Source organism: Gorilla gorilla, chromosome 8 (assembly GCF_029281585.2).
Source record: "Gorilla gorilla gorilla isolate KB3781 chromosome 8, NHGRI_mGorGor1-v2.1_pri, whole genome shotgun sequence".
NCBI lineage: Eukaryota > Metazoa > Chordata > Mammalia > Primates > Hominidae > Gorilla > Gorilla gorilla.
Genome location: NC_073232.2, coordinates 109,735,718 through 109,760,302, shown reverse-complemented (window position 1 = coordinate 109,760,302; position 24,585 = coordinate 109,735,718). Strand labels below are relative to the sequence as shown.

Genomic DNA, 24,585 nt, shown 5'->3' with positions numbered 1-24,585 from the left:
CTCTTCTTCCCAACCCTCAGCAATCACTAATCTACTTTCTGTCTTCTATGGCTTTGCCTACTCTGGAAATGTCCTATAAATGGAATCACACACGTGACCTTTGTTGCCGGCTTCTTTCACTTGCATGTTTTTGGGGTTCATCCATGTTGCAGCACGCATCAGTTCTGCATTTCTTTTCTTGCTGAATAATATTCCCATTTTATGGATATGCATCTTATTTAATCATTTATCAGTGGACGGACATCTGGATTGTTTCCACTTTTTGGCTATTCCTAATAATGCTGCTATGAGCATTTGTGGGCCTTGTTCCATTTTTAAATGCTCCAAATGCATAGTTTTCTTTTTTTCTTTTTATTTGAGACAGGGTCTCACTCTGTTAATCGAGCTAGAGTGCAGTGGAGCGATCATGGCCCACTGCAGCCTCGATCTCCTGGGCCCAAGCCATCCACCCACCTCAGCCTCCCAAGTAGCTGGGACTACAGGCTTGTGCCACCATGCCCAGCTAAGTTTTTGTATTTTTTGTAGAGACAGGGTCCCACTATGTTGCCCAGGCTGGTCACGACTGCCGGGCTCAAGTGATCCTCTCGTCTGTCTCCCAAAATTCTGGTATTACAGGTATGAGCCACCACACCCAACCTGAATGCACAGTTTTCTACTTCCTGAGTAGAAACCTTTCTACAGGTTTTTATCCTGGGGATCCTGTTAAGAGTGACCTTATTTTTGTCCCCTTACTCTTAGTTATATACACTCTTACCCTTGAAGTTCAATACAACTGTCATGGCCAGAACTCTTCCACTTTCTGCTTGTTCCTGCGTAGATTATTTCTAGTATGTTTCAGTATAATCTCCGTAGAGCAATTTTGAGGATAAGTCACTTCCTTGTTGCTTCAGTCCAGCTTCTCCTATATCAATAATCCTACCTAGTTAACTAGTTAAAGCTATATTCTGGCCATCTTACTTTGTAACCTTCCAGTTATAAAGTTTTGGTTTTTCATGTTTTCTTTTACTCTAGGAACTTGGTGGTGATTCTGAGCAATTTTTTTTCCTTAGCATTAATTTACAAAAATACACGTATTCTCCTTGTTTTGGTGGAAGCTGCAGCTGCCAGTCATCTCTCAAACCCTGTGGGTAGCTGCTAAGCTGTATTTCAGAGGAATGTCACAATCATACCACTGGGGAGAAAGAGTAAGCACAGTGCTTATTAGGTGCCAAACTGGGGTACCTGGAGGCAGAAACCTCTCTTGGCTCTTGGTGTCACGTGTGCCTCTAAATGATGCCACATCAGTCTGAGGATCGCTCTTAAGCCTTCTGTCCTTACTGGTATCTGTAATGCCGTTACCTCAGGAACACCTTCCTGGGCTGTTTTTACTCTTAACAGGGCTTGGCTCTGCTTCCATGCCCAGGGGGTGAGTGTGACTAATGTAAAATATTTATTTCTTCAAACATTTGAACTGGGTAATTGCAGGCTCTCTCTATCCTGTTTTCCCCCAGGTCCTCTCTAGAGAATCCAGAACCCCGAACTCGGGCACGAGGAATCCAGCTTTTGTCACAGGTGCTACTCCACTGTCACACCTTGCTCCTGGAGAAGGAAGGTACTGGTGTCACTAATAGGAATGTCTTCCTGGATTGCTGAGCCCAGGTCTCCCATGTCTATTCAAGCCAACTTTACAGGCACGGAGGGAGGGCTTAAAGTATCTATGAACTACTAATTCAAGGTCTTCATTCCTCACTGGTATATGTGGCAGAGATGATTAGAATTGAGACACAAGACACGTGGATTTCAATACAAAACGTTAGCTGGGCATGGTGGTGGGCGCCTGCAGCTACTTGGGAGGCTGAGGCAGGAATCGCTTGAACCCAGGAGATGGAAGTTGCAGTGAGCCAAGATCACGCCACTGAACTCCAGCCTGGATGACAGAGCGGGACTCCATCTCAAAAAAGAAAGACACATGGATTTCAAATGTAGCCTTAGACTGTTTTTTCAGTGTATTTTTCCCACTCCGTAAAATGAACAGAGAAGTATTTCATAGGTAAAGATGAAAAGTAATGAAATATCGGCATGCTTTGAGGTCCTGAGGGGGAAAAAGGACAACAACTTATTTATCTTGTATAGCAGGGGTAGGCAAACTATAGCCTGGTTTTTTTGTTTTGTTTTTTTTGGTTTTTTTGGTTTTAAGGAGCAGAGAGTTTAATAGGCAAGAAGGAAGGGAGGAGGAAGAAGCTCCCCTGTACAGAGACAGAGAGAGCGGGGCTCCAAAGCCAAGAGAGGGAACTCCGCCTGCCACAGATACCAGCTAGGTAATATATCCAGAAGCTGGAGGAGGCGGTGTCTGATTTGCATAGGGCTCGGGGGATTGGTTTGACTAGGCATGTCATTCACATAGCCGGCAAAAAAGCTGGCCCTCCTCCCCTAGCCTTTTAATATGCAAATGAGGGCACCATGATATTCTACACATGTGGGGATACATGGGGGCAGCCATGTTGCCAGGAAGGTGGGGAAAGGGCAGGAAGGCCATGGGAATCGCCATATTTGGGTGGACCCAGACCCAGTTTCTAATGGCTTTCATTTGCATATCAAAGGTTGCGGCCTGGCACTAAGAGCCAGGGCTTTACAGGAAACTTTTCTGGAGATGCTTTTAAAAACAAAAACTTCCCAAGGACCCCTTTTCCTCTCTATTTGCCTAAAATAATTTCTTTCTTTTTTTTTTTTTTCTTAACTGTTCAAGGTTTATTGGGGGTTTTAGTTGGTATAACACTTGGATAGTTGGTTGCATTGTTTATATGTAGATGTTTTTACGTTATATGGTAATGTACACTACTGATATAGTTCACAAAATAAGATCCTTTGGAAGAATTATGCACAAGACATATGATATTGGATTTATACACTGGATCCCAGGATGTGACTGACTGGGAAAAAATGTTGGACTAGGCATGTTCAGTGAAGGAGCCAGGAAGTTATATAACACACAGTAAACGTCCACCTGGCTCAAGGGGCAAATGTAGCACGTAATAATTTCTTAATAACTCCTACAACACTCCCCCCTGTAGAGATGCCACACTAACTGCTGTTACGGGGTTTGGGGTGATGACTCCTTCTGGCTACTTCCTACTGAAAAGGGGCGTCGAATGGGGAACAGCAGCAAGGGCTCCTTCTGGGGTTGATCTAAGGGTCCTCACAAGAATGGCGTGTCGATGTGTGGTTCAGTTTACAGTACCATTTGGAATTTGATTGCTTCAGTCTGATGAACGAATTTCCTTTCCCAGCTAACACACCAAAATGATATGGCTCCAATGAGTGGAGGAACACCAGGGTTCTTGGTCCTCATGCTGGTTTAGATAAAACGACACCGACACACATGAAGTGGTTTTAAGTAGCGGAGAGTTTAATAGGCAAGAAGGGGCAAGAAGGAAGGGAGAATGAAGAATCTTCCCTGTATAGAGGCAGAGGGAGGGAGGGCTCCAAAGCCGACAGAGGGAACCCCTTTTATTTGTTTTTTGGAGACAGGGTCTCACTGTGTTGCTCAGAGTGGCCTTAAACCCCTGGGCTTAAATGATCCTCCCACCTCAGCCTCCCTGTAGGCAAGCACCACATGCCCAACCTACAGCCTGTTTGGGGGTATATGTGTGTGGGTATTTGTGTTTAGTATAATATCATCTATATAAATTTAAAAATAGATACACAGAAAAAATAATGTATAAGATGTCACACATTAAAAAAAACACATCATACACCTGTTTTTATAAACTTTTATTGGAACATAGCTACACTCATTTATTTCCCTGTTGTCTATGCTACTTTTTTGTTAAAACAGCAGAGTTGAGTAGTTGGGATAGAGACCATACCCTGTAAGCCTATATTTACTGTCTGACCCTTTAGGAAAAAATTTGTGAACTCTAGTTCTGTAGAAAGGCAGTTTTGGGCTGAGAATGGGTTTTACTGTGGACCTGTATGAGAATGGATATTAAGAAATGTTCCCCTATTTTCCCGACTGATCAGGTGTCTACCTTCAAATGGGAAGGCACAGGACATGTCTCTTTGGTGAAAGAGAAAATTTGTAGTGGAACCCAAACAGAAACAACTGTTATAGACTTAGGGAAGGAACAAAGCTGTTGGGCCCTTCTCGTGCCTATGTCAACTAATGGCTGAATCTGGTTTGTGCAGTGGTACACCTGATACTGTTCTATGAGAACCGGCTGAAGGACCATCATCTTGTGATCCCATCTGTCCTGCAGGGTTTGAAGGCACTTGTGAGTTCTCCTTCATTTCATTACATAACTTTGTTCAAGGGAGCCCTTGTCTTGTTCTCTCCTTGCGCTTTGGGTGTGATGGTTCACATGCTGAGGAGCAGGTGCCCAAGTGTGGGACTAAATTAGTGTTACCAGCTCTATTTCCGTTTTCCCTCTAGAGAGTTAAAGTGTACTTTGGGGGACTGGAGACCAGAGCCATCTGGAAAGAGCTGCAGAGAACTCATCAGCTTGAGAAAGATTCTCACTATTAGTGCTTCTTCCTCAACCAGGATGCTGTGATTCTTACAGTAGCTAATTAGGCCTGTCATAGGGTTGTGTCTTGGAGGCCATGCTGCAATTCCTTCAGCGTTCACATACCTTCTCCTCTCCCCCAGAGCCTGTGTGTGGCCCTGCCCCCAGGGCTGGCTGTTTCTGTGCTTAAAGCCATCTTCCAGGAAGTGCATGTACAGGTGAGGGATAACAGTCATGTTGGTATTCTCCTCTGTCTCTACCCCTTGACATAACTGGGATTCAATAGCAAAAATTATTGCCTTCTAAGTTCTGAATTCTTTTGGATCTTATGAATGTTTTTATGCTCTTCTTCAGCATGTTTATATGCTCATCTTTGTTATTGGACAAGGAGAGGGGTGCATGCCATTAGATCTGACCTGTGTCCTCTTATACCTACAGAAAGTAAGGCATCCCTCCGTCAGGCAGGTTTGAATTATTGGCACCACTGCTGTGCTGCTGAGTCAATATCCATACCCTTTCTCTGTAGTTTCTCTTAGATTGATCTTATGCTGGTATGAAGAGCACTGTTCACTTAGAGAGTATGAAGCAGGAACTAGCTGTGTCAGCTGAGGTATTCTTTGAGCATTTTCTTCACTTCTTTCTCCCCCACCCCCAAGTCCCTGCCACAGGTGGACCGACACACAGTCTACAATATCATCACCAATTTTATGCGAACCCGGGAAGAAGGTAAGAGACAGAGCTTTCTGGGAAATGTCAAAAGCAAGCACATCCTACTTTTCCTCCTATTAGTAGGACTCATTTTACCTGGGGTTATATAGAAGAGCTGGTATCCTGAGAGAGAATGATAAAGGGAAAGGGGGGGGTCTGCTCCCTCCCCAGTGAAGTAAAGAAAGGGTAGAGTTTGTTTGAGCCAGTGTTTTAAATTCTTACCTCCACAGCAATGTGTATATTGTTGCACATCTCTTCACTGAGTACTTTCTTGGAATGGAAAAAGGGTCAGCCCTGAAGAGAAAGGGGAAGCAGTGATAGCAGAGGGAGAACACAGGCTAGGAGAAAGCCCACACTTTCTGTGCTGTGGGACAGTATAGTAACCTTATTCTCTCCTTCCCAGAGCTAAAGAGCCTCGGAGCTGACTTCACCTTTGGCTTCATCCAGGTGATGGATGGGGAAAAGGATCCCCGTAATCTTCTGGTGGCCTTCCGCATCGTCCATGACCTCATCTCCAGGGACTATAGCCTGGGTATATCGTGGTAGCCATGATTAGCTCATTGGAGCTTTATCAGATGAGTGAAGCTGATAAACCAACCTCATTTTTTCTCTGTTGCCACAGGACCCTTTGTGGAGGAGTTGTTTGAAGTGACATCCTGTTATTTCCCTATCGATTTTACCCCTGTAAGTAGCACCTTCATTGTTTGATCATATATTTGTTGAGTATCTGCTATGTGCCAAGCCCTGTTCTGGGCACTGAGGGTACAGGTCACCAAAATAGACATCCCTGCCCTCATTATTTTATATTTTAATAAACTAGGAAGTGGAAAAGCATTTGACATATGAGGAATGATTCAAAGCAGCATGTATTGGGGGGAATTCTTAAGCTCCTTAACACTGTATTTAGTGCTGAAGGCTACAGGATTGCAAAACACTGTCCCTGGCCTTGAAGGCTGAAACATTTAAGTAACAATAGGAGATTAGGTAGGAAAATGAGTAGTACTATAGCTGTTCAGAGAAGACAAAAGTTCAGTGTGAGCTAGAGTAGGCAGGAACTGACTTCACAGTTAAGATAGGATTTCAGCTGGTTTGTGAGGGATGCATAAGATATGATTCTGGAGTTGGACAGGGCATCTCAGGCTATAGAAACAAAGTGACAAAACGAAGGCACAATTGTGCACAGTGTACAGAAGGTATTTGCTCTGACCCTCTTGGGCCTTCCTCCCACTCTGCAGTTGAGTTCCCTTCTACTGCCAAATACTCAAGAGTTTCATCACCGTGTGGGTGTGTGTGCTGCAAGCATTAGTGGTTTGAAAGAAATAAAAGGCATTCTATTGCAGCATGCCAAACAGCATATTGACTCTCACTGCTTTTATAATGACACCACCATCTTTGCTGTAGGGAATTTCTTACCAGCTTATTTCAGTTGACATTATGTTACTGGGGACCACCTGTCTCCTGAAATGAATCTTTTCATCTCTTTCGTAATCAGAATTCTTATTCTAACCCTATGCCCTTGAAATCTTGAAAGATCCTGATTTAGCTCCCACATTCTTCTGTTTTTACTTTGGTTTTTTTTGGTGTGTGTTTTTTGTTTGTTTGTTTTGGTTTGGTTTTTGCTTTTTTGAGATGGAGTCTCGCTCTGTCTCCCAGGCTGGAGTGCAGTGGTGCGATCTCAACTCACTGCAGCCTCTGCCTCCTGGGTTCAAGCAATTCTCTGCCTCGGCCTCCCAAGTAGCTGGGATTACAGGCGCCCACCACCATGCCCGGCTAATTTTTTTTGTATTTTTAGTAGAAATGGGGTTTCACCATCTTGACCAGGCTGGTCTTGAACCCCTGACTTCGTGATCCAACTGCCTCGGCCTCCCAAAGTGCTGGGATTACAGGCGTGGGCCACCATGCCCAGCCTTTACTTTGTTTTATTTTGTGTTTTGTGTTGGTTTTGAAAAGATAATTCATTCACATGATTCAAAGTCCAAAAGGGTGAGAAATCTCCCTACCATCTTTTTTTCTCCATAATCAACCAAGTTATAAGTTATGTTTGTATCTTTACAGAGCTTTTTCATCTATATGTAAGCAAATGCTTTTACCACCACCCTCCTAAAATCAGTGTGTGCACATGCGGGCATGTACACACACACGCACACTTCTCCTGTACTTTGCTTTTTTCACTGAACACTATGTCTTGGAGAGTGTTCCATGTCAGTATATAAGTTAGCTCTTTCATTCTTTATGGCTGCATAATATTCCTTTGGCCAGAAATAACGAATTAATTTCACTAGTCCTCTGTGGATTGTTGCTAATCTTTTGCTGTTATGAGCAGTGCTACAACTTTCACACATATGAGTATAATGATAGAATAAATTCCTAAAAGAAATCGCTAGGTCAAAGAATATGTGCATTTATAATTTGGGGGAGAGGAACAGTATTTCATCCATTTTTTTGAAAGGTTATACAATGAGCATGATTCAGCATTTAAAGGGTAGATAATTAAACTTCTTTCATACCCCTTTACTGCTACTGTCCATTTTCCCATTAGAAACAATCACTGTTCACAGCTGTTTATTTTCACAGAGATAATCTAGGCAAAATAAACTTACAGATAATATTAGGAAGATTTCTCTCATTCAAGCAGATTTTTGTATGTTGTTCTACACTGCAGTCTATCAGAAGCAGAAAGCTCTTATCAAGATATTAATTAAAACAGAGGCACTTGGCTTTAGTGTAACTATTTGAGTTACAAATATTCTTTATTGTCTTACAAATCAGGGTTTTTATTGTTGTTGGTTCTATTCTGTTTTGTTTTGTTTTTCAGACAGGGTCTCACTCTGTTGCCCAGGCTGGAGTGCAGTAACACAGTCCTTGCTCACTGCAACCCCTGCCTCCAGGGTTCGAGTGATTGTTGTGCCTCAGCCACCTGAATAGCTGGGATTACAGTACGTGCCACCATGCCCGACTAATTTTTTTTTAATATTTTTTAGTAGAGATGGGGTTTTGCCATGTCGTCCAGGTTGGTCTCGAACTCCTCACCTCAACTGATCTACCTGCCTCGGCCTCCCAAAGTGCTGGGATTACACGTGTGAGCCACATATCCAGCCACAAATCAGTAGTGTGTGCCATCATAGTGGATCTGATGAGTTTAAGGTTCAGTTTCTTCACTATGCTTATATGCTCACTCTAAGAAGAGGTTGGCAAACTTTTTCTTTCCCCTTTTTTTTTCTTTTGAGGCAGGCTGGAGTGTAGTGGCACCATCACAGCTCACTGCAGCCTCCACCTCCCTGGACTCTGGTACTCTGGTGATCCTCCCACCCCTGCCTCCCAAGTAGCTGGAACCATAGGCACATAACACTACTCCCAACTAATTGTTGTATTTTTCTATAGAGACAGGATTTTGCCATGTTGCCCAGGCTGGTCTTGAATTCCTGGGCTCAAGCCATCCATCTGCCTCGACTTCCCAAAGTGTTGGGATTACAGGCATAAGCCACCATGCCTGGCCAACTTTTTCTATAAAAGGCCAGACAGTAGCTTTGTGGGTCATATGGTCTCCTCAGCTCTGCTGTTACTGCACAAAAACAGCCTTAGACACAGGAACAGCTACAGTAGCTATATCCCAATAGAACTTTTGTTATCAACACTAAACTTTGAATTTCATATAATTTTCACTTGTCACAAGATATTCTTTTGGTTTGTTTGAAACATTAAAAATGTTAAAACCATTCTTAGCCAAACAATGTCAACAGGTTGATTTTTACTCCTAATGCAGAGTAGATATTGGATCTTCCTTCACCGTCATCCTAGATTCCCTTACCCTTTTTCTTGGATCAGATCTCCTGTTTCCTGAGTTCACATATTCCTCATTTTGTTATTTACCCCCTCAGTTTGATGGTGTACTTCCTTTAGTATTTTCCTGAGAGAATGTATGAAGAAGTGAGAATTTTTTAGATTTGTAACCCTTAAATGTCTTCAATCTTGTCTCTCATTTTTGACATTATGGGCATGTAATTCAAGAATAGAAATTCTAGGCCGGGCGCAGTGGCTCACACCTGTAATCTAAGCACTTTAAGAGGCCGAGGCGGGTGGATCACTTGAGGTCAGGAGTTCGAGACTAGCCTGACTAACATGGTGGAATCCCGTCTCTACTAGAAATACAAAAATTAGCTAGGCGTGGTAGCAGGCGCCTGTAATCTCAGCTACTTGGGAGGCTGAGGCAGGAGAATTGCTTGAACCTGGGAGGCGGAGGTTACAGTGAGCCGAGATCACGCCATTGCACTCCAGCCTAGGCAACAAGAGTGAAACTCCATCTCAAAAAAAATAAATAAATAAATAAAAGGAATTCTAGCTGGATGCAGTTGTACATGTCTGCAGTCCCAGCTACTTGTGAGGCTGAGGCAGAACAATCACTTGAGGCCAGGAGTTTGAGGCTGTAGTGCACTATGATTGCACCTGAGAAAGAGGCCAGGTGCAGTAACTGATGCTTGTAATCCCAGTACTTTGGGAGGCTGAGGCAGGTGGATTGCTTGAGCTCAGGAGTTCAAGACCAGCCCGGGCACCATGGCAAAACCTTGTCTATAAGAAATACAAAAATTAACTGGGCGTGGTGGTCGAGTCTGTAGCCCCTGCTACTCGGGAGGTGGAGGTGGGAGGATGCCTTGGGCTAGGGAGGCAGAGGTTGCATTGAGCCAAGATCACGCCTCTGCACTCCAGCCTGGAAGAAAGAGCCAGACTCAGTCACCAAAAAACCAAAAACAAAAACAAAATGGAAATTATTTTCTCCTAAGATTTTGAAGGCATTGCTACATTTAAATCTAGTTATTGGCTGGGCGTGGTGGCTCATGCCTGTAATCTCAACACTTCGAAAGGCCAAGGCAGGCGGATCACCTGAGGTCAGGAGTTCGAGACCAGCCTGGCTAACATGGTGAAACCCCATTTCTACTAAAAATACAAAAAAATTAGCTGGGCGTGGTGGCGTGAGCCTGTAATCCCAGCTACTTGGGAGACAGGCAGGAGAATCGCTTGAATCCTGGAGGCAGAGGCTGCAGTGAGCCAAGATCATGCCATTGCACTCCAGCTTGTGTAACAAGAGCAAAAATCCATCTCAAATAAATAAATAAGCCTAGTTATCTAGTTTTCATTTGCTGTGGAGAAGTCTGAATTTCTTCTGTTTCATAAACTTTTGTATTTACCATTTTTTTCTTCCTCTCTATAAACTGATGTTTGGTTCACCCTGATATATTGAAACTTCACAGTGATGTGCCTTAGTATTGGTCTATTTCATGTACTGTGTTGGGTACTTAGTAGGCCCTGTCAATCTGGTAACCCATGTCCATTAGTCCTGTAAATTTTTCTTGAATTCTTTAATTGATGATTTCTTCCTCTCTCTTTTCTCTGTTCCTTCATTTTGGAACTCTCATTAATCTTCTGTTGGACCTCTGATTTTCTGACCTTTTGTTTTCTATTTTGTACCTCTGTCTTTTTGTTACTTTATAAGAGAATTCCACAGTTTTATCTTTTCTATCAAAGTCCAGTCATGAAAACAGAAACCAGGCCAGGTTCGGTGGCTTACGCCTGTAATCCCAGCACTTCGGGAGGCTGAGGCGGGTGGATCATTCGAGGTCAGGAGTTCCAGACCAGCCTGGCCAACATGATGAAACCCCATGTCTACAAAAAATATATAAAAATTAGCCGGGTGTGTTGGCGCGCCTGTAACCCCAGCTACTTGGGAGGTTGAGACATGAGAATCACTTGAACCTAGGAGGTGGAGGTTGCAGTGAGCCAGGATCAAGCCACTGCAATCCAGCATGGGTGACAGAGTGAGACTCTGTCTCAAAAAAAAAAAAAAAAAAAAAATAGTAAATCCCTTCTTTTACTATGTTTTTGGTGGAGTTTGCAAAGAGGAAAAGGAAAACCTGATATATGTTTTCAGTCTGTCGTCTTGGTACAGAAACCATCAAGGCTTTCTGTTTTCAGAATTACAGCTTTTTATAAGGGTGAAAAAAATGGAAATGTCCATCAACAAGGAATTATTTAGATAAACTGGTACAACCACAAAATGAAATCATAGCCACTAAAACTAATGCTATGAAAGAATAATACCATAAAAATGTTCTTAATGTGTTAAGTGAAAAAAATTAAAAACCACATGTACAAAATGATTTTTAAGTATATATATATTTTATATGGAAACAGTATATACTAGCACATAGTAACAATATATATCAGAGAAGAAAGGAATACACCAGAAAGTTAAGCATGCTTATTTCTGAGTGGTGAAATGATAGAAAATGTGTAATCAGATTTTTAAAAATGCCTAAAGACAAAAGTTCCCAAGGAGTACCTAAGATCAAGCAAGTCTTCTTGCTGGGGCCTCATTATCTTACTATCTTCCCTGATTGGGTATGAGTATCACCCTGTTCTGCAGGTTTACCAGGTTCGAGCCTGTGTTCAAGGTGGTCTGAAATGTTACACAAACCCACAGCCCTTCTCCCTTTTCCAGCCACCTAATGATCCCCATGGTATCCAGAGAGAAGACCTCATCCTGAGTCTTCGAGCTGTGCTGGCTTCTACACCACGATTCGCTGAGGTGGGTCTAGCCAAGGTTAGGGTATATAGCCTCTGCCCATAGAAGGCTCTGAAGAAAGAGCAGTAAAAGCATGGAGAAAAAAAGATCTGGTATACATTTTAGGGCATGACACCCTGCAAGTGTCTTGTGTGGCAGGTATCTTCAGACCTTCGATGTAGAAAACTTTACCATCTCTTCATAATCCAGAGCTGGATTCAGTGGCACACACCTATAGTTCCAGCTACTCAGGAGGAGTCTGAGTGGAAAGGATCACTTAAACCCAGGAGTTCAAATCCAGCCTGGGCAACATAGGGAGACCTCGTCTCCGCTACACAAAAAAATAAAATAAATAAACCCAATCCCTATATGGTGCTGTCTTTTAAAATCCTGTAACTTTGTCAACTTGACTGTTTTTGAGGTAGTGGGGCTCTGGTCACTGCTTGGCAGGAAGGTTAGCTTACAATCATAGCTCCTGACTTGAGTACAGCTCCTTGATGTAGTACCTGCTTTTGGGGACTGATGGCAAGGACAGGGTTGACCTTGATGTGACTGACACACCACCCATCTCAGGCTTAAGATCTTCCTTCTGTCCCGCAGTTTCTGCTGCCCCTGTTGATTGAGAAAGTGGATTCTGAGGTTCTGAGTGCCAAGTTGGATTCTCTACAGACTCTGGTGAGTGATTTTTCTCCTTGCAGGACCCAGCTACCTTTTGACAAGTTAGGGGTACTAAAGGATCTAGATTCTAGGATAGCCAAGGAACAGTTCATGGGCCTCAGAAGAGGATACCCAGGATTTGGGCCTTTGTGTCGACCTGAAGCCCCCAGCTGCAAATCGTCATGTCCCATCCCCCATCCCATAGTAACTGAGGAAAGGCTGACCAGGACTCCCTCTTTAGGCTTCTATTTTATCAACCAGAGTTATCTCCTACTTCTCTGTTCCCTTAGTAGGACTGTTAAAAATCTTAACTGGTTTTTCTGCTGAGACCAGGGCTCCTTCAGGTGCCATTATGCTGAGGTACCTGCACATCCTAGGGTGTCTGAGTGTGTACATAACTGATAGCAGCGGTTTCCTTGGCAGAATGCTTGCTGTGCTGTGTATGGACAGAAGGAACTGAAGGACTTCCTCCCCAGCCTTTGGGCTTCTATCCGCAGAGAGGTGAGTGTCACTCAGATAAACTCACTACTGTTAAGTTTCAATTGTCAGGCATGAGGGGAAATAATACATCCTGTCCTTTTCCCTCTGTCATCCCCAGGGCCAAGATATAATGCCTGGTTATTCAGGAGGCAAGTAGGGGGACATAATTCTAGTTGAATGACGAGAGAGAGTCCCTATGTGACGGTCAGCTGCTTGGTAAGAGCAGCTGATCACCTTTGCACATTACCCACTTCTTGTCCTTCTGTGGCAAGGAGTGCAGGTCATGGTGCCTTTGGCACCATGGTGAATAGAAAGGTGAGCAGAGCCACTGCTCAGAGTTGGCTTTTTGTTTCTCAGAAAGTATGTGTCTCTGTCCTGAGTGTGACTAAGGACTTGGTAAGAACACACCAATTGAGAAGACACTCAGTTGGGGTGTTAATTTCCATTTCTGTGTCCTAGAGGTTCTCACTCCCCTCTCCAACAAGGAAATAGGCAGTGGATTGGTGGGGTCTCATCTGGTGCAGGCTCACCTCAGTAGCCATGGGATCCCTCCCTGACAGGTGTTCCAGACGGCAAGTGAGCGGGTGGAGGCAGAGGGCCTGGCGGCCCTCCACTCCCTGACTGCGTGTTTGTCTCGCTCTGTGCTGAGGGCTGATGCTGAGGACCTCCTTGACTCCTTCCTTAGCAACATTCTACAGGGTAATGGGGCCGTGGCAGCCAGGAAGGGGAGTGAGCACAATAGAAACGACATTCCTTGCCTGGGTGCGGTGGCTCACGCCTGTAATCCCTGCACTTTAGGAGGCCGAGGCGGGTGGATCACCTGAGGTCAGGAGTTCAAGACCAGCCTGGCCAACATGGTGAAACCTCGTCTCTACTAAAAATACAAAAATTAGCCGGGCGTGGTGGTGGACGCCTGTAATCCCAGCTACTCAGGAGGCTGAGGCAGGAGAATCACTTGAAAAGGCAGAGGTTGCAGTGAGCTGAGATTGCACCACTGCACTCCAGCTTGGGCAAAGAGAGCAAAACTCCATCTCTAAAAAAAAAAACAAATGACATTCCTTAAGGGCCAGTGACCTTTATTGTTTAGCCCCAACATATTTGGTGATTTGGGGGTGATAGCCCTACTTTGAATTGAAAACAATTTGAGTGTTAACTGCTTGCAAACTGTCATGGGTCTCAGTCTCCAACCTCTGTGGACTGTAGGGGAGTCAGGCACCATTTGGCCTCCTCCCCAGCTCTGTGATGTGCTGCTTCTCTAGACTGCAGGCACCACCTGTGTGAACCGGACATGAAACTGGTGTGGCCTAGTGCCAAGCTGTTGCAGGCAGCTGCAGGTGCATCTGCCCGGGCCTGTGACTCTGTCACCAGCAATGTACTGCCTTTACTGCTGGAACAGTTCCACAAGCACAGTCAGGTAAGGGAGCAGAATCTTTGGGGGAAATGATGGGACCTGTGTGCTAGGTTCCCTTTCTCAGAGAGTGAGCTAAGTTTTAGCTTGGGCCAACATAGTAGACCTTGGGTTTTGCTCCCATTAGCTGCTGCTGCTGCTTCCCTTACTCACTTTTTCCCTGTCTCATACATAAAAGGATCATTCTTCCAAGACAGGAGGATTGCTTGAAGCCAGGAGTTCAAGATCAGCCTGGGCAACAAAGTGAGATCCCATCTCTTAAAAAAAAAAAATTTTTTTTTAATTAGCCAAGCAGGACATGCTGGTTCATGCCTGTAATCCCAGCACTTTAGGAGACCAAGGCAGGAGAATCACTTGAGGCTAGGATTTAAAGACCAGCTTGGGCAACAAGGCAAGACCACATCTCTACAAAAAAAAAAAAAAAAAAAAGCTGGATAAGGTGGCACGCATCTGTAGTCCCAGCTACTCAAGAGGCTGAGGCGAGAGAATCACTTGAACCTAGGAGGTCGGGGCTGCAGGGAGCTATAATCATGCTACTGTATTCCAGCCTGGCTGTGGCATAGCAAAACCCCCATCTCTTGGAAGAAAGAAAGGATTTTCCCTATATCCAGAGTAGCAGGATTGAAATCCTTTAAAATATTCTTTGACTCTAGTACCCCTTGAAACATTACAGAGTAGCCAGCGGCGGACAATCCTTGAAATGCTCCTGGGTTTCTTGAAGCTGCAGCAGAAATGGAGCTATGAAGACAAAGGTGAGGTTGCCTTCCATTGCAGTGCTCTGGGGACTGTTGAACACTTCAGCCTATAAAGGATAGCAGGGCAAAGAGTGCTGTGGAAAAGTAGTCTAGAACAGTGGTCCTATTCTGAGGTTGTAGCACAAGAGAACACTTAACAGATGAGATGGATGAGATCTGTTTATTTTTCTCAGTGTGCTTTCTGGATACCCAATGGATTAAGCTCTTTAAATCTGCCCCAGGAGGCGGGGCATGGTGGCTCACACCTATAATCCCAGCACTTTGGTAGGCTAAGGCAGGCAGAAAACTTGAGGTTAGGAGTTCGAGACCAGCCTGGCCAATATGGTGAAACCCTGTCTCTACTAAAAATACAAAAAATTAGCCAGGCCTGTTGGCACATGCCTGTAATTCCAGCTACTCAGGGGGCTGAGGCAGGAGAATGGCTTGAACCTGGGAGGCAGAGGCTGCAGTGATCCGAGATTACGCCACTGCACTCCAGCCTGGGCAACAGAGGCCTTGTCTCAAAAAAAATCTACGCCAGGTTGGCTGTGTATCACAGCTTAGTCAGGGATATGGAATGCAGTGGCTTCCTTCTAACCTGGCCTCTGTCTCTTCCCTAGATCAAAGGCCTCTGAATGGCTTCAAGGACCAGCTGTGCTCACTGGTATTCATGGCTCTAACGGACCCCAGCACCCAGCTTCAGCTTGTTGGCATCCGTACACTCACAGTCTTGGGTGCCCAGCCAGGTACATCTTAAGGGAAAGAGAGAAGAGGAAAATATTGGTCCTTTTCTTGTAAGACTGCCTTGGTGAAAAGCAGCCTTACTATCCTCTTCTTACTGCAACTCTGGATGATTTGGGATTTCTAATAAGAGCTTAGAAGGGTTGTGATGGCTGCAGGGGAAGAAAGATGAGATTCATGTTCCCTTCTAACTACAGATCTCCTATCTTCTGAGGACTTGGAGCTGGCAGTGGGTCACCTGTACAGACTGAGCTTCCTGAAGGAGGATTCCCAGAGTTGGTGAGAATTTAAAGCAGTGAGATAGAGCAAGCTGTTCCCTGCCTCTGTATTGGCAGCAACAGATCAAGCTAGGACCAGGGCTCTGTGCTTCTGACCCTTGGCTCTCCTTAGGGGAGGTGAGCTCTGTGTTAGACTCTGGCTGCTAACCAGTTGGAGTGATGTAGGACTGCTCTCTCCTTAGGCTTTAAGAAGCCCTGTCCAACTCAGTGGTGTAGGTACTTGAGTTCTGCTCTTTAGCAAGGAGGCGTTGGGAGCTCACACTCCTGAATCTGCCTAATATCAGACGTAGGCAAGAGAGCTGTGAGCCCAGGCTCAGCCAATGCTTATCTGCTCTGCGCCTCCAGCAGGGTGGCAGCATTGGAAGCATCAGGAACCCTGGCTGCTCTCTACCCTGTGGCCTTCAGCAGCCACCTCGTACCCAAGCTCGCTGAGGAGCTGCGTGTAGGTATGTGTCTCTAATCCTCTGTGGCCCATCCCTTTCCAGCAAGGCTTTGGGGCCTTCGTGCTTGCTATCACACAGTAAACCTTCGTCTCATGGGTTGCTTTCAGGGGAGTCAAATTTGACTAATGGAGATGAGCCCACCCAATGCTCCCGGCATCTGTGCTGTCTGCAAGCCTTGTCAGCTGTATCAACACATCCCAGCATCGTCAAGGAGACACTGCCTCTGCTGCTGCAGCATCTCTGGCAAGTGAACAGAGGTAACTACTAGGAATAACCACCAAGGGACTGGGCTGAATAGGGAGCTGTAGTCTCTAAGGCAGTGGTTCTAGCTGTAGCTATACATAAGAGTAACAGAATCAACTCTTTTAAAAGAAAAAAAAAAATACTGATGCCTGCGTCCAACTGAATCAGTCTCTGAGGAGGGATGGGACTTAGGCAACAGTACTATTAAGAGTACCCGGCCAGGGCCGCTGCTCTTGCCTGTAATCTCAGCACTTTGGGAGGCCAAGGCCAGCAGATCACTTGAGGTCAGGAATTTGAGACCAACTTAGCCAACATGGAGAAACCCCGTCTCTACTAAAAATACAAAAAATTAGCTGGGCATGGTGGCATGCGCCTGTAATCTCAGCTACTGGGGAGGCTGAGGCAGGAGAATCTCTTGAACCCGCATGCGCCACTGTACTCCAGCCTGGCCAGCCTGGGCAATAGAGTGAAACTCTATCTCAAAAGAAAAAAAGGGTTGGGCGCAGTGGCTCACGCCTATAATCCCAGCACTTTGGGAGGCTGGGGCGGGTGGATCACAAGGTCAGGAGTTCGAGACCAGCCTGGCCAACATGGTGCAATCCCGTCTCTACTAAAAATTATCTGGTCATGGTGGCAGGCGCCTGTAATCCCAGCTACTCAGGAGGCTGAGGCAGGATAATCGTTTGAACCTGGGAGGCGGAGGTTGCAGTGAGCCAAGATCATGCCATTGCACTCACACCTGGGCAAACAGGGTGAGACTCTATCTCAAAAAAAAAAAAAAAAAAGTGCCGGGCTGGGTGTGGTGGCTCATGCCTGTAATCCCAGCACTTTGGGAGGCCAAGGCTGATGGATCACTTGAGCTCAAGAGTTTGAGACCTGACCAGCCGGTGCAACATGGCAAAACCGCATCTCTACAAAAAATACAAAAATTAGCCAGGAGCAGTGGCATGCACCTGTAGTCCCAGCTACTTGGGAGGCTAAGGCAGGAGAAAGGCAGGAGAATCACTTTGAGCCCGGGAGGCAGAGTTTGGAGCAAGCTGAGATCGCTCCATTGCACTCCAGCCTGACCTGGGCAACAGGAGTGAAGCCCTGTTTCCAAAAAAAAAAAAAAAAAAAGTACCTAGGTAATTTTCATGTGGGATCTGAATTGAGAGGCATCACCCTAAGGCCGTGGTGCTCAAAAGATGGTCTGTTAACCAGCAGCATGGGTGACATCTGGGAGCTTGTTAGAAGTGCAGAATCTCAGGCCCTCACTGACCAGAATCTGCATTTTGACAGTGTACCCTGGTAACTCGTAGACCGTTGAGTTTGAGAAGCACTGCTCCAATGCAAAAGTGACAGCAGCCTGCCCTGTGGGTAGATTCAGGCCTACTGTGGTTGATCCAGCAGCTGTTACATAGTAGAATGAATACTAGACTTGGATTATAACTTGGGCTTGATTCCTGACTTTGCACTTCCTGTGACCCTGGAAAAGCCACTGATCATGTATTTCATTGTGCCTCCATGTCCTTCTCTATAGAGTGAAGGAAATGATACTTCTAAGGTTGTTATGAAAAATAAGGAGAGAATATATACAAGTGGTTCTGCTGCAGAGCCTGGGACAGAGCAAGTCTCAACTATGAAGTCTGAATAGATCAGAAAGAACAGCCAGGAGAATAAAGTGACTCAGCTTTTTAATAAGGCACTCTTGGTCCCTTCAGTCACTCTTCTTTGTTCCTCTCATCTGCTGTGTATTGGAAACACCTGAAAGTGCTTTTAAGCAAACCTTACAGAGAACACTTTCTCATCAACAGGGAATATGGTTGCACAATCCAGTGACGTTATTGCTGTCTGTCAGAGCCTCAGACAGATGGCAGAAAAATGTCAGCAGGACCCTGAGAGTTGCTGGTATTTCCACCAGACAGCTATACCTTGCCTGCTTGCCTTGGCTGTGCAGGCCTCTATGCCAGGTAACTGTCCACCTCTCCTTCCTGGCCTTTGGGAACTTTGCCCTCTGCTGGTGTTGAACAGCACCACCCTCCGGGTATTGGTGGTACTGTATTTTGTACCATCAGGTTTATTTTGAATCCTTTGTCCTCAGAGTGAGATTTCACTTCATAGCAAAGGGTGCCACCCTGAACAATGGCAGGAACCAAAATCCACTAGTGTTAGCAACATTCAAAAGAATGCACACCTTTTCCCCATGAAGTGCTATGTGATTAGTTTACTTAGAATTGGACTCTGGAGTCAAGCCCACCTGGTTGGATTTTATCCTCAACTCTACCACTTGCTAACTTAGGTGAAGATATTCAGCCTTTCCATGCTTCAATTTCCTCACTTGTAAGATGGAGATAAAGAGTACCGTCTAGGCTGGCGCCATGGTTCACACCTGTAATCCCAGCACTTCAGGAGGCCAAGATGGGAGGATCACTTGAGTCCAGGAGTTTGAGACCAGCCTGGGCAACACAGGGGACCCTGTTTCTACAGATAGACATAGTGGTGCACACCTATAGTCCCAGCTGCTCAAGAGGCTGAGGTGGGAGGATCACCTGAGCCCACGAGTTCAAGGCTGCAGTGAGGCATGATTGTGCCTCTGCACTGGAGCCTGGGTGACAGAGCAAGATCCTGTTCCTGTCTCAAAAAAAAAAAAAAAAAAAAAAAAACTGTTTCACAGGGTAGTTGGTAAGGATTAAATAAGATAGTGTATAGTACCTGCCACATAGGAAGTACTCAGTGTATGATAGTTGCTATAAATAATAAGGACCCATGAAGATAAATCTATGTTTTTAATTTTTTCAGAGACCAACATTACTATTTTTTTTTCCTTGCATCTCCAGGGACACCAGGACAACATTTCTATTTCTTATGTTAAGAATGTTCATCTTAGCTATCCCTCTTTCCCACTGTTGGCCTAGTCTAAGGACTGTGCAGAGTTCTCAAGAGCACTCTGTGGCCCCAGGTCAGACCACTCCTGTTTCTGGTGCCCTGATTCTCAGGACTACAGCACTACCAGAGACCAGATTAAGAACTGCTGTCGTGGCTAGAGTCAAGCCCCAGAGTCAGTGATGCTGACAGAACCCAATCATTCATTTCTTGAACCCGTCAATGGTCTTGTGATTGTGTGCATTTGTGTGTGTTTTGCAGAGAAGGAGCCCTCAGTTCTGAGAAAAGTACTGTTGGAGGATGAGGTGTTGGCTGCCATGGTGTCTGTCATTGGCACTGCTACAACCCACCTGAGCCCTGAGTAAGTATAATCATGGATGTGGCTTGAACCCAGGGAGGATAGCATTCTTGGGAAGAAGCAACAGGTAGCTGCCTTGTCAGCTGTCCTTTTACCTATATGTAAATGTGGTGCAGTTAATTGTCTTGTAAGTTTTGTTGACAAAACAAAAGGAAGGGGCTCTTAGCACCATGGACTGTGAGGGTGGGAAGCCAGGGCCAGTGGTTCTTAGCCGCAGATGTGCTTAAGAATTACCTGTAGAGCATTTTAAAATATACCTTGACTTCCCAGATGGGAACCTGAATGGAAATGATTACTGGCACATATGTGCCAAATTAATATTTGTTCAATGCATGAATGATCAGGGCATGTCCCATTGACGTGGTGATCCTAATTCGAACCCTAGGTTGAAAAGCACGTCTGTGGAGGAGAGGGCTGCTTTAGAATCCTAGCTCCTTGGTCATACCTAGTACTCTGCCCCCAGGTTAGCTGCCCAGAGTGTGACACACATTGTGCCCCTCTTCTTGGATGGCAACGTCTCCTTTCTGCCTGAAAACAGCTTCCTGAGCAGATTCCAGCCATTCCAGGTAACAGTCTTAGAACTTACATCCTTCAAGCTGGTTTTTTTTTAGGGCTAATCTGGAATGGGTAGAGGGGCAGACAAGCTTATTGCTGGCAGGCTTGATCGGGCTCTCCTTCCTTTATAGGATGGCTCCTCAGGGCAGAGGCGGCTGATTGCACTGCTTATGGCCTTTGTCTGCTCCCTGCCTCGAAATGTAAGTGAGCACATTTGGGAAGTACTGTTATTTAACCTTGACAAGGTGACTCTGGGCTGAAATTTGCCACAGGCTAAGCTGATCTTTTACTTCCCCCACCAGAGAAGTTAGTTCTCATCCGTCCCGGTCCCTGCTGCCACTATGTACTGGTTCTCTTGGAGTTCAAGTGTTCTCTGGGTCCATTACATGGCCAGGTTTTCTGTAGGTGGAAATCCCTCAGCTGAACCAACTCATGCGGGAGCTTTTGGAACTGAGCTGCTGCCACAGCTGCCCCTTTTCTTCCACCGCTGCTGCCAAGTGCTTTGCAGGACTCCTCAACAAGCACCCTGCAGGTACTGAGATCAGACTATGTAAGGAGCCTCCTAGAATCAACTACCCATGAAATCTTATAGCTCAGTACTCATTCTCTTTTTAAAAGGAGCTTGCTAATAACATTAATAGGGTTTCAACTGCTCAACCACTGTCCTGGGACTGCCCGTGGGAAAAGCGTCAAGACCACAGTTGGGCAGAGCTTTATAGTACCTAAGAGAAGGGAGCACAAAGAGTCTAGTTCTGCCATCCTACTCCCTACAGTGGGGCTAGTGTGGATAATTCTTTATTGGAAGTAGATGACCCTCTCTTTTCAAATGGCAGCACCTCTGTATTATGAGAATACCAGGCTCTTATGCAGGTGTCCAATCATTTTGTCCACAGGCAAAAATGATATTTTCCCTTTCTAACAGCTTCTCAGGGAGCTCTGCACTTAAAGTGATTTGCATCTTTCATTGTTAAAGGGAAAATGTGTAGCCTTTATGTCAGCATTTCCTCTCTCCTTTTTAGGGCAGCAGCTGGATGAATTCCTACAGCTGGCTGTGGACAAAGTGGAGGCTGGCCTGGGCTCTGGGCCCTGTCGTAGTCAGGCCTTCACTCTTCTTCTCTGGGTAAGGAGTTGGAGTGGAGTCTGGTTAGCCAGAGAAGCAATTATGTCTGGTTAAATAAAATGTCCCTGTTTGACCCTAAACCATAAACATCTATGTCTCAGGGTTCTCAGGTTTGAGTGTCATTCCCCAATTGCTCTCTCTGTCTCCAATTACAGGTAACAAAGGCCCTAGTGCTCAGATACCATCCTCTCAGCTCCTGCCTTACAGCCCGGGTACGTCCTTTCTGGAGACAGAAGAACCCAGGACCTAAACAAACTTTCTTGTTGCTCCTATTCCTCCCAAGGACTTCCATCCTCCCCTGTGTGTTTTTTCTTTTCTTTTCTTTTTTTGGAGACAGGGTCTTACTCTGTCACCCAGGCTGGAGTACAGTAGTGCAATCACAGCTCACTCCAGCCTCAACCTCCGTAGGCTCAAGTGATCCTCCCACTTCAGCCTCGCAAGTAGCTGGGACTATAGGGGCACCCCACCACACCCAGCTAATGTTTGTATTTTTTGTAAGAACTGGGTTTGGCCATGTTGCCCAGACTCCTAGACTCAAGCAGTCCACCTGCCTTGGCCTCCCAAAGTGCTAGGATTACAGGCATGAGCCACCACACCCGGCCCCATCCTCATCTTTGGCACTTAAGATTCTTCTTCCCTGATGTACCTCAAAGGCTCTTTTTTCTCCAGCTCATGGGCCTCCTGAGTGACCCAGAATTAGGTCCAGCAGCAGCTGATGGCTTCTCTCTGCTCATGTCTGACTGCACTGATGTGCTGACTCGTGCTGGCCATGCTGAAGTGCGGATCATGTTCCGCCAGCGGTTCTTCACAGATAATGTGCCTGCTTTGGTCCAGGGCTTCCATGCTGCTCCCCAAGGTGAGGAGTCTGAAAGAAGGTCCCCACATATACACATCTCTCCTTTGCTTGGCCACATTCCCTAAGATAATTTAGGGCCCGCTTGCTTCTTTAGAGCTATATTGTGGTCTGTGCCTAGAAGACTAAACTTCTAGATTCTTGTCCCACTTCTTCTTTGATGGGCGTATCTTGCTTATTCTGAGCGTGAAGGGCTCTTTCACCCCTTTGTAGGCTGATGTCTCAGCCTCACCACAGATTGGAATTGAATTCTCAAGCTATATATCTAAGTCCAATTTCTCCCCTAAGCCTTTCCATTTTTTACAGATGTGAAGCCAAACTACTTGAAGGGTCTTTCTCATGTACTTAACAGGCTGCCCAAGCCTGTACTCTTGCCAGAGCTGCCCACGGTAAGTCCCACAGGCAGAGCTTCTAAGCAAAGGACAAAGCTATTCTTCCCCAGATGGGGCTAGAAAGGGGAGGGAACAAGAACCAGGATCTTCATGATGTGGCCATTGCCCCTTAGCACCTTGCCCATTGCCCCTTAGCTTCTTTCCTTGCTGCTGGAGGCCCTGTCCTGCCCTGACTGTGTGGTGCAGCTCTCCACCCTCAGCTGCCTTCAGCCTCTTCTACTGGAAGCACCCCAAGTCATGAGTCTTCACGTGGACACCCTCGTCACCAAGTTTCTGAACCTCAGCTCTAGCCCTTCCATGGTGCGTTGAGCCCCAGCAACTCTTAGGCACCAGCATCTCTCCCTGGGCATGCTCTCACCTCCTTGTGGTTGTGTTCCAGGCTGTCCGGATCGCCGCACTGCAGTGCATGCATGCTCTCACTCGCCTGCCCACCCCTGTGGTAAGTACCTCAGGTGTCCTTCCCTGGCCTGGGAACATCTCAAGAGACACATAAGTACCTTTTTGCCTTAGTCAGGTGGGCTTGGCCACCCTGCTGTGTAATTGAGATCTGAATTACAAGGTACAGATCTTGTAATTCTGGGCCCAAGGATTCTTTTCCTTGGGCCCAGAAGGTAACAGAATGGCCATCCTGCCACTTAACATCCCTTGGAATCACTAAAGATGTTTTGCTTTCCTCAGAATATTAGTTGTACAGAATCAAAAAAGCGGTACTTTCAGTTGCCTTGGATGAGCAAGGTTGATTATATCCTCTGACTCCACAGCTGCTGCCGTACAAACCACAGGTGATTCGGGCCTTAGCCAAACCCCTGGATGACAAGAAGAGACTGGTGCGCAAGGAAGCAGTGTCAGCCAGAGGGGAGTGGTGAGTTTCTAGGTCGTGGGGAGAGATGGGACCAAGATGAGCCTCATCACTAATGCTGCCAACTTTCTTTTTGCCTACAGGTTTCTGTTGGGGAGCCCTGGCAGCTGAGCCCTCAGTCCTGGCCTAGACTGTTCTGACAATCTAACCTGGGATTACTAACTGTTGAGCCATCTTCCCCAAAGCAGGGAAACCACTGGTCTCTGACTGCCTTTCCCACAGCACAAATGCTAGGCCTCTGTTGCATGGCTGTACAAGGAACATAAGAGTCCATATTTCTAGTGGATTTGTAAAATAAGTGTGTGTGAGACACTTGTGTTTGAAGAAAGATCTAGGGTCCTGGGTCTCTTGCATTTATATGTCAGAAAAGGGGCGATATGCTGCTGAGAGGTGAGTGCATATGAGTGTGGGCCTGAGGACCAGGGCTGGCAGATGTTGTCTACCTGCTGAAGAATAAAGATTTCTTTTGGTAATAGGGCTGTCAGATATTTCCCCCACCCCACATATGCCTCATATAACCAGAGGCGTCACTGGAATAACAATGACAGGGATTGGCCAAAAATTTTTCAGGGTAACCAGGACAGTAGCACACGCCTGTAACCCCAACACTTCAGGAGGCTGAGGCAGGTGGATCGCTTGAGGCTAGGAGTTTGAGACTAGCCCTGGCAGTATAGCAAGAACCCATCTCTACAAATAATTAAAAAAAAAAAAAAATTAGGCTGGGCATGGTGGCTGACGCCTGTAATCCCAGCATTTTGGGAGGCCGAGGCGCATGGATCAGTGGAGGTCAGGAGTTCAAGACCAGACTGGCCAACATGGTGAAACCCCATCTCCACTAAAAATACAAAAATTAGCCA

General features: G+C 45.8%; 1 protein-coding gene across 7 annotated transcripts in view; it reads left to right on the top strand.

Annotated features, from left to right (window-relative positions):
- MMS19 (MMS19 homolog, cytosolic iron-sulfur assembly component) overlaps positions 1–24,201 on the top strand; it is a 40,313-nt gene extending 16,112 nt beyond the window's left edge. The window contains exons 3-31 of one of the 7 annotated variants that reach the window (XM_019034531.4): positions 1,491–1,591; positions 4,165–4,250; positions 4,625–4,699; positions 5,138–5,207; positions 5,593–5,721; positions 5,812–5,873; positions 11,683–11,769; positions 12,346–12,420; positions 12,826–12,903; positions 13,443–13,581; positions 14,142–14,296; positions 14,964–15,042; positions 15,645–15,770; positions 15,963–16,044; positions 16,392–16,489; positions 16,594–16,743; positions 18,523–18,678; positions 19,853–19,952; positions 20,413–20,515; positions 20,636–20,704; positions 20,910–21,036; positions 21,524–21,624; positions 21,780–21,836; positions 22,294–22,480; positions 22,784–22,866; positions 23,005–23,169; positions 23,249–23,308; positions 23,631–23,731; positions 23,812–24,201. In XM_019034531.4, the coding sequence (XP_018890076.3) occupies positions 1,491–1,591; positions 4,165–4,250; positions 4,625–4,699; positions 5,138–5,207; positions 5,593–5,721; positions 5,812–5,873; positions 11,683–11,769; positions 12,346–12,420; positions 12,826–12,903; positions 13,443–13,581; positions 14,142–14,296; positions 14,964–15,042; positions 15,645–15,770; positions 15,963–16,044; positions 16,392–16,489; positions 16,594–16,743; positions 18,523–18,678; positions 19,853–19,952; positions 20,413–20,515; positions 20,636–20,704; positions 20,910–21,036; positions 21,524–21,624; positions 21,780–21,836; positions 22,294–22,480; positions 22,784–22,866; positions 23,005–23,169; positions 23,249–23,308; positions 23,631–23,731; positions 23,812–23,839 (2,929 nt within the window). In that variant the 3' untranslated portion in view covers positions 23,840–24,201. Of the gene's footprint in view, positions 1–1,490; positions 1,592–4,164; positions 4,251–4,624; positions 4,700–5,137; positions 5,208–5,592; positions 5,722–5,811; positions 5,874–11,682; positions 11,770–12,345; positions 12,421–12,825; positions 12,904–13,442; positions 13,582–14,141; positions 14,297–14,963; positions 15,043–15,644; positions 15,771–15,962; positions 16,045–16,388; positions 16,490–16,593; positions 16,744–18,522; positions 18,679–19,852; positions 19,953–20,412; positions 20,516–20,635; positions 20,705–20,909; positions 21,037–21,523; positions 21,625–21,779; positions 21,837–22,293; positions 22,481–22,783; positions 22,867–23,004; positions 23,170–23,248; positions 23,309–23,630; positions 23,732–23,811 lie in introns of those variants that run through there. The other 6 variants (XM_004049890.5, XM_055352637.2, XM_019034532.4 and 3 more) reach the window with 6 other exon arrangements.
- Positions 24,202–24,585: the final 384 nt, after the last annotated feature.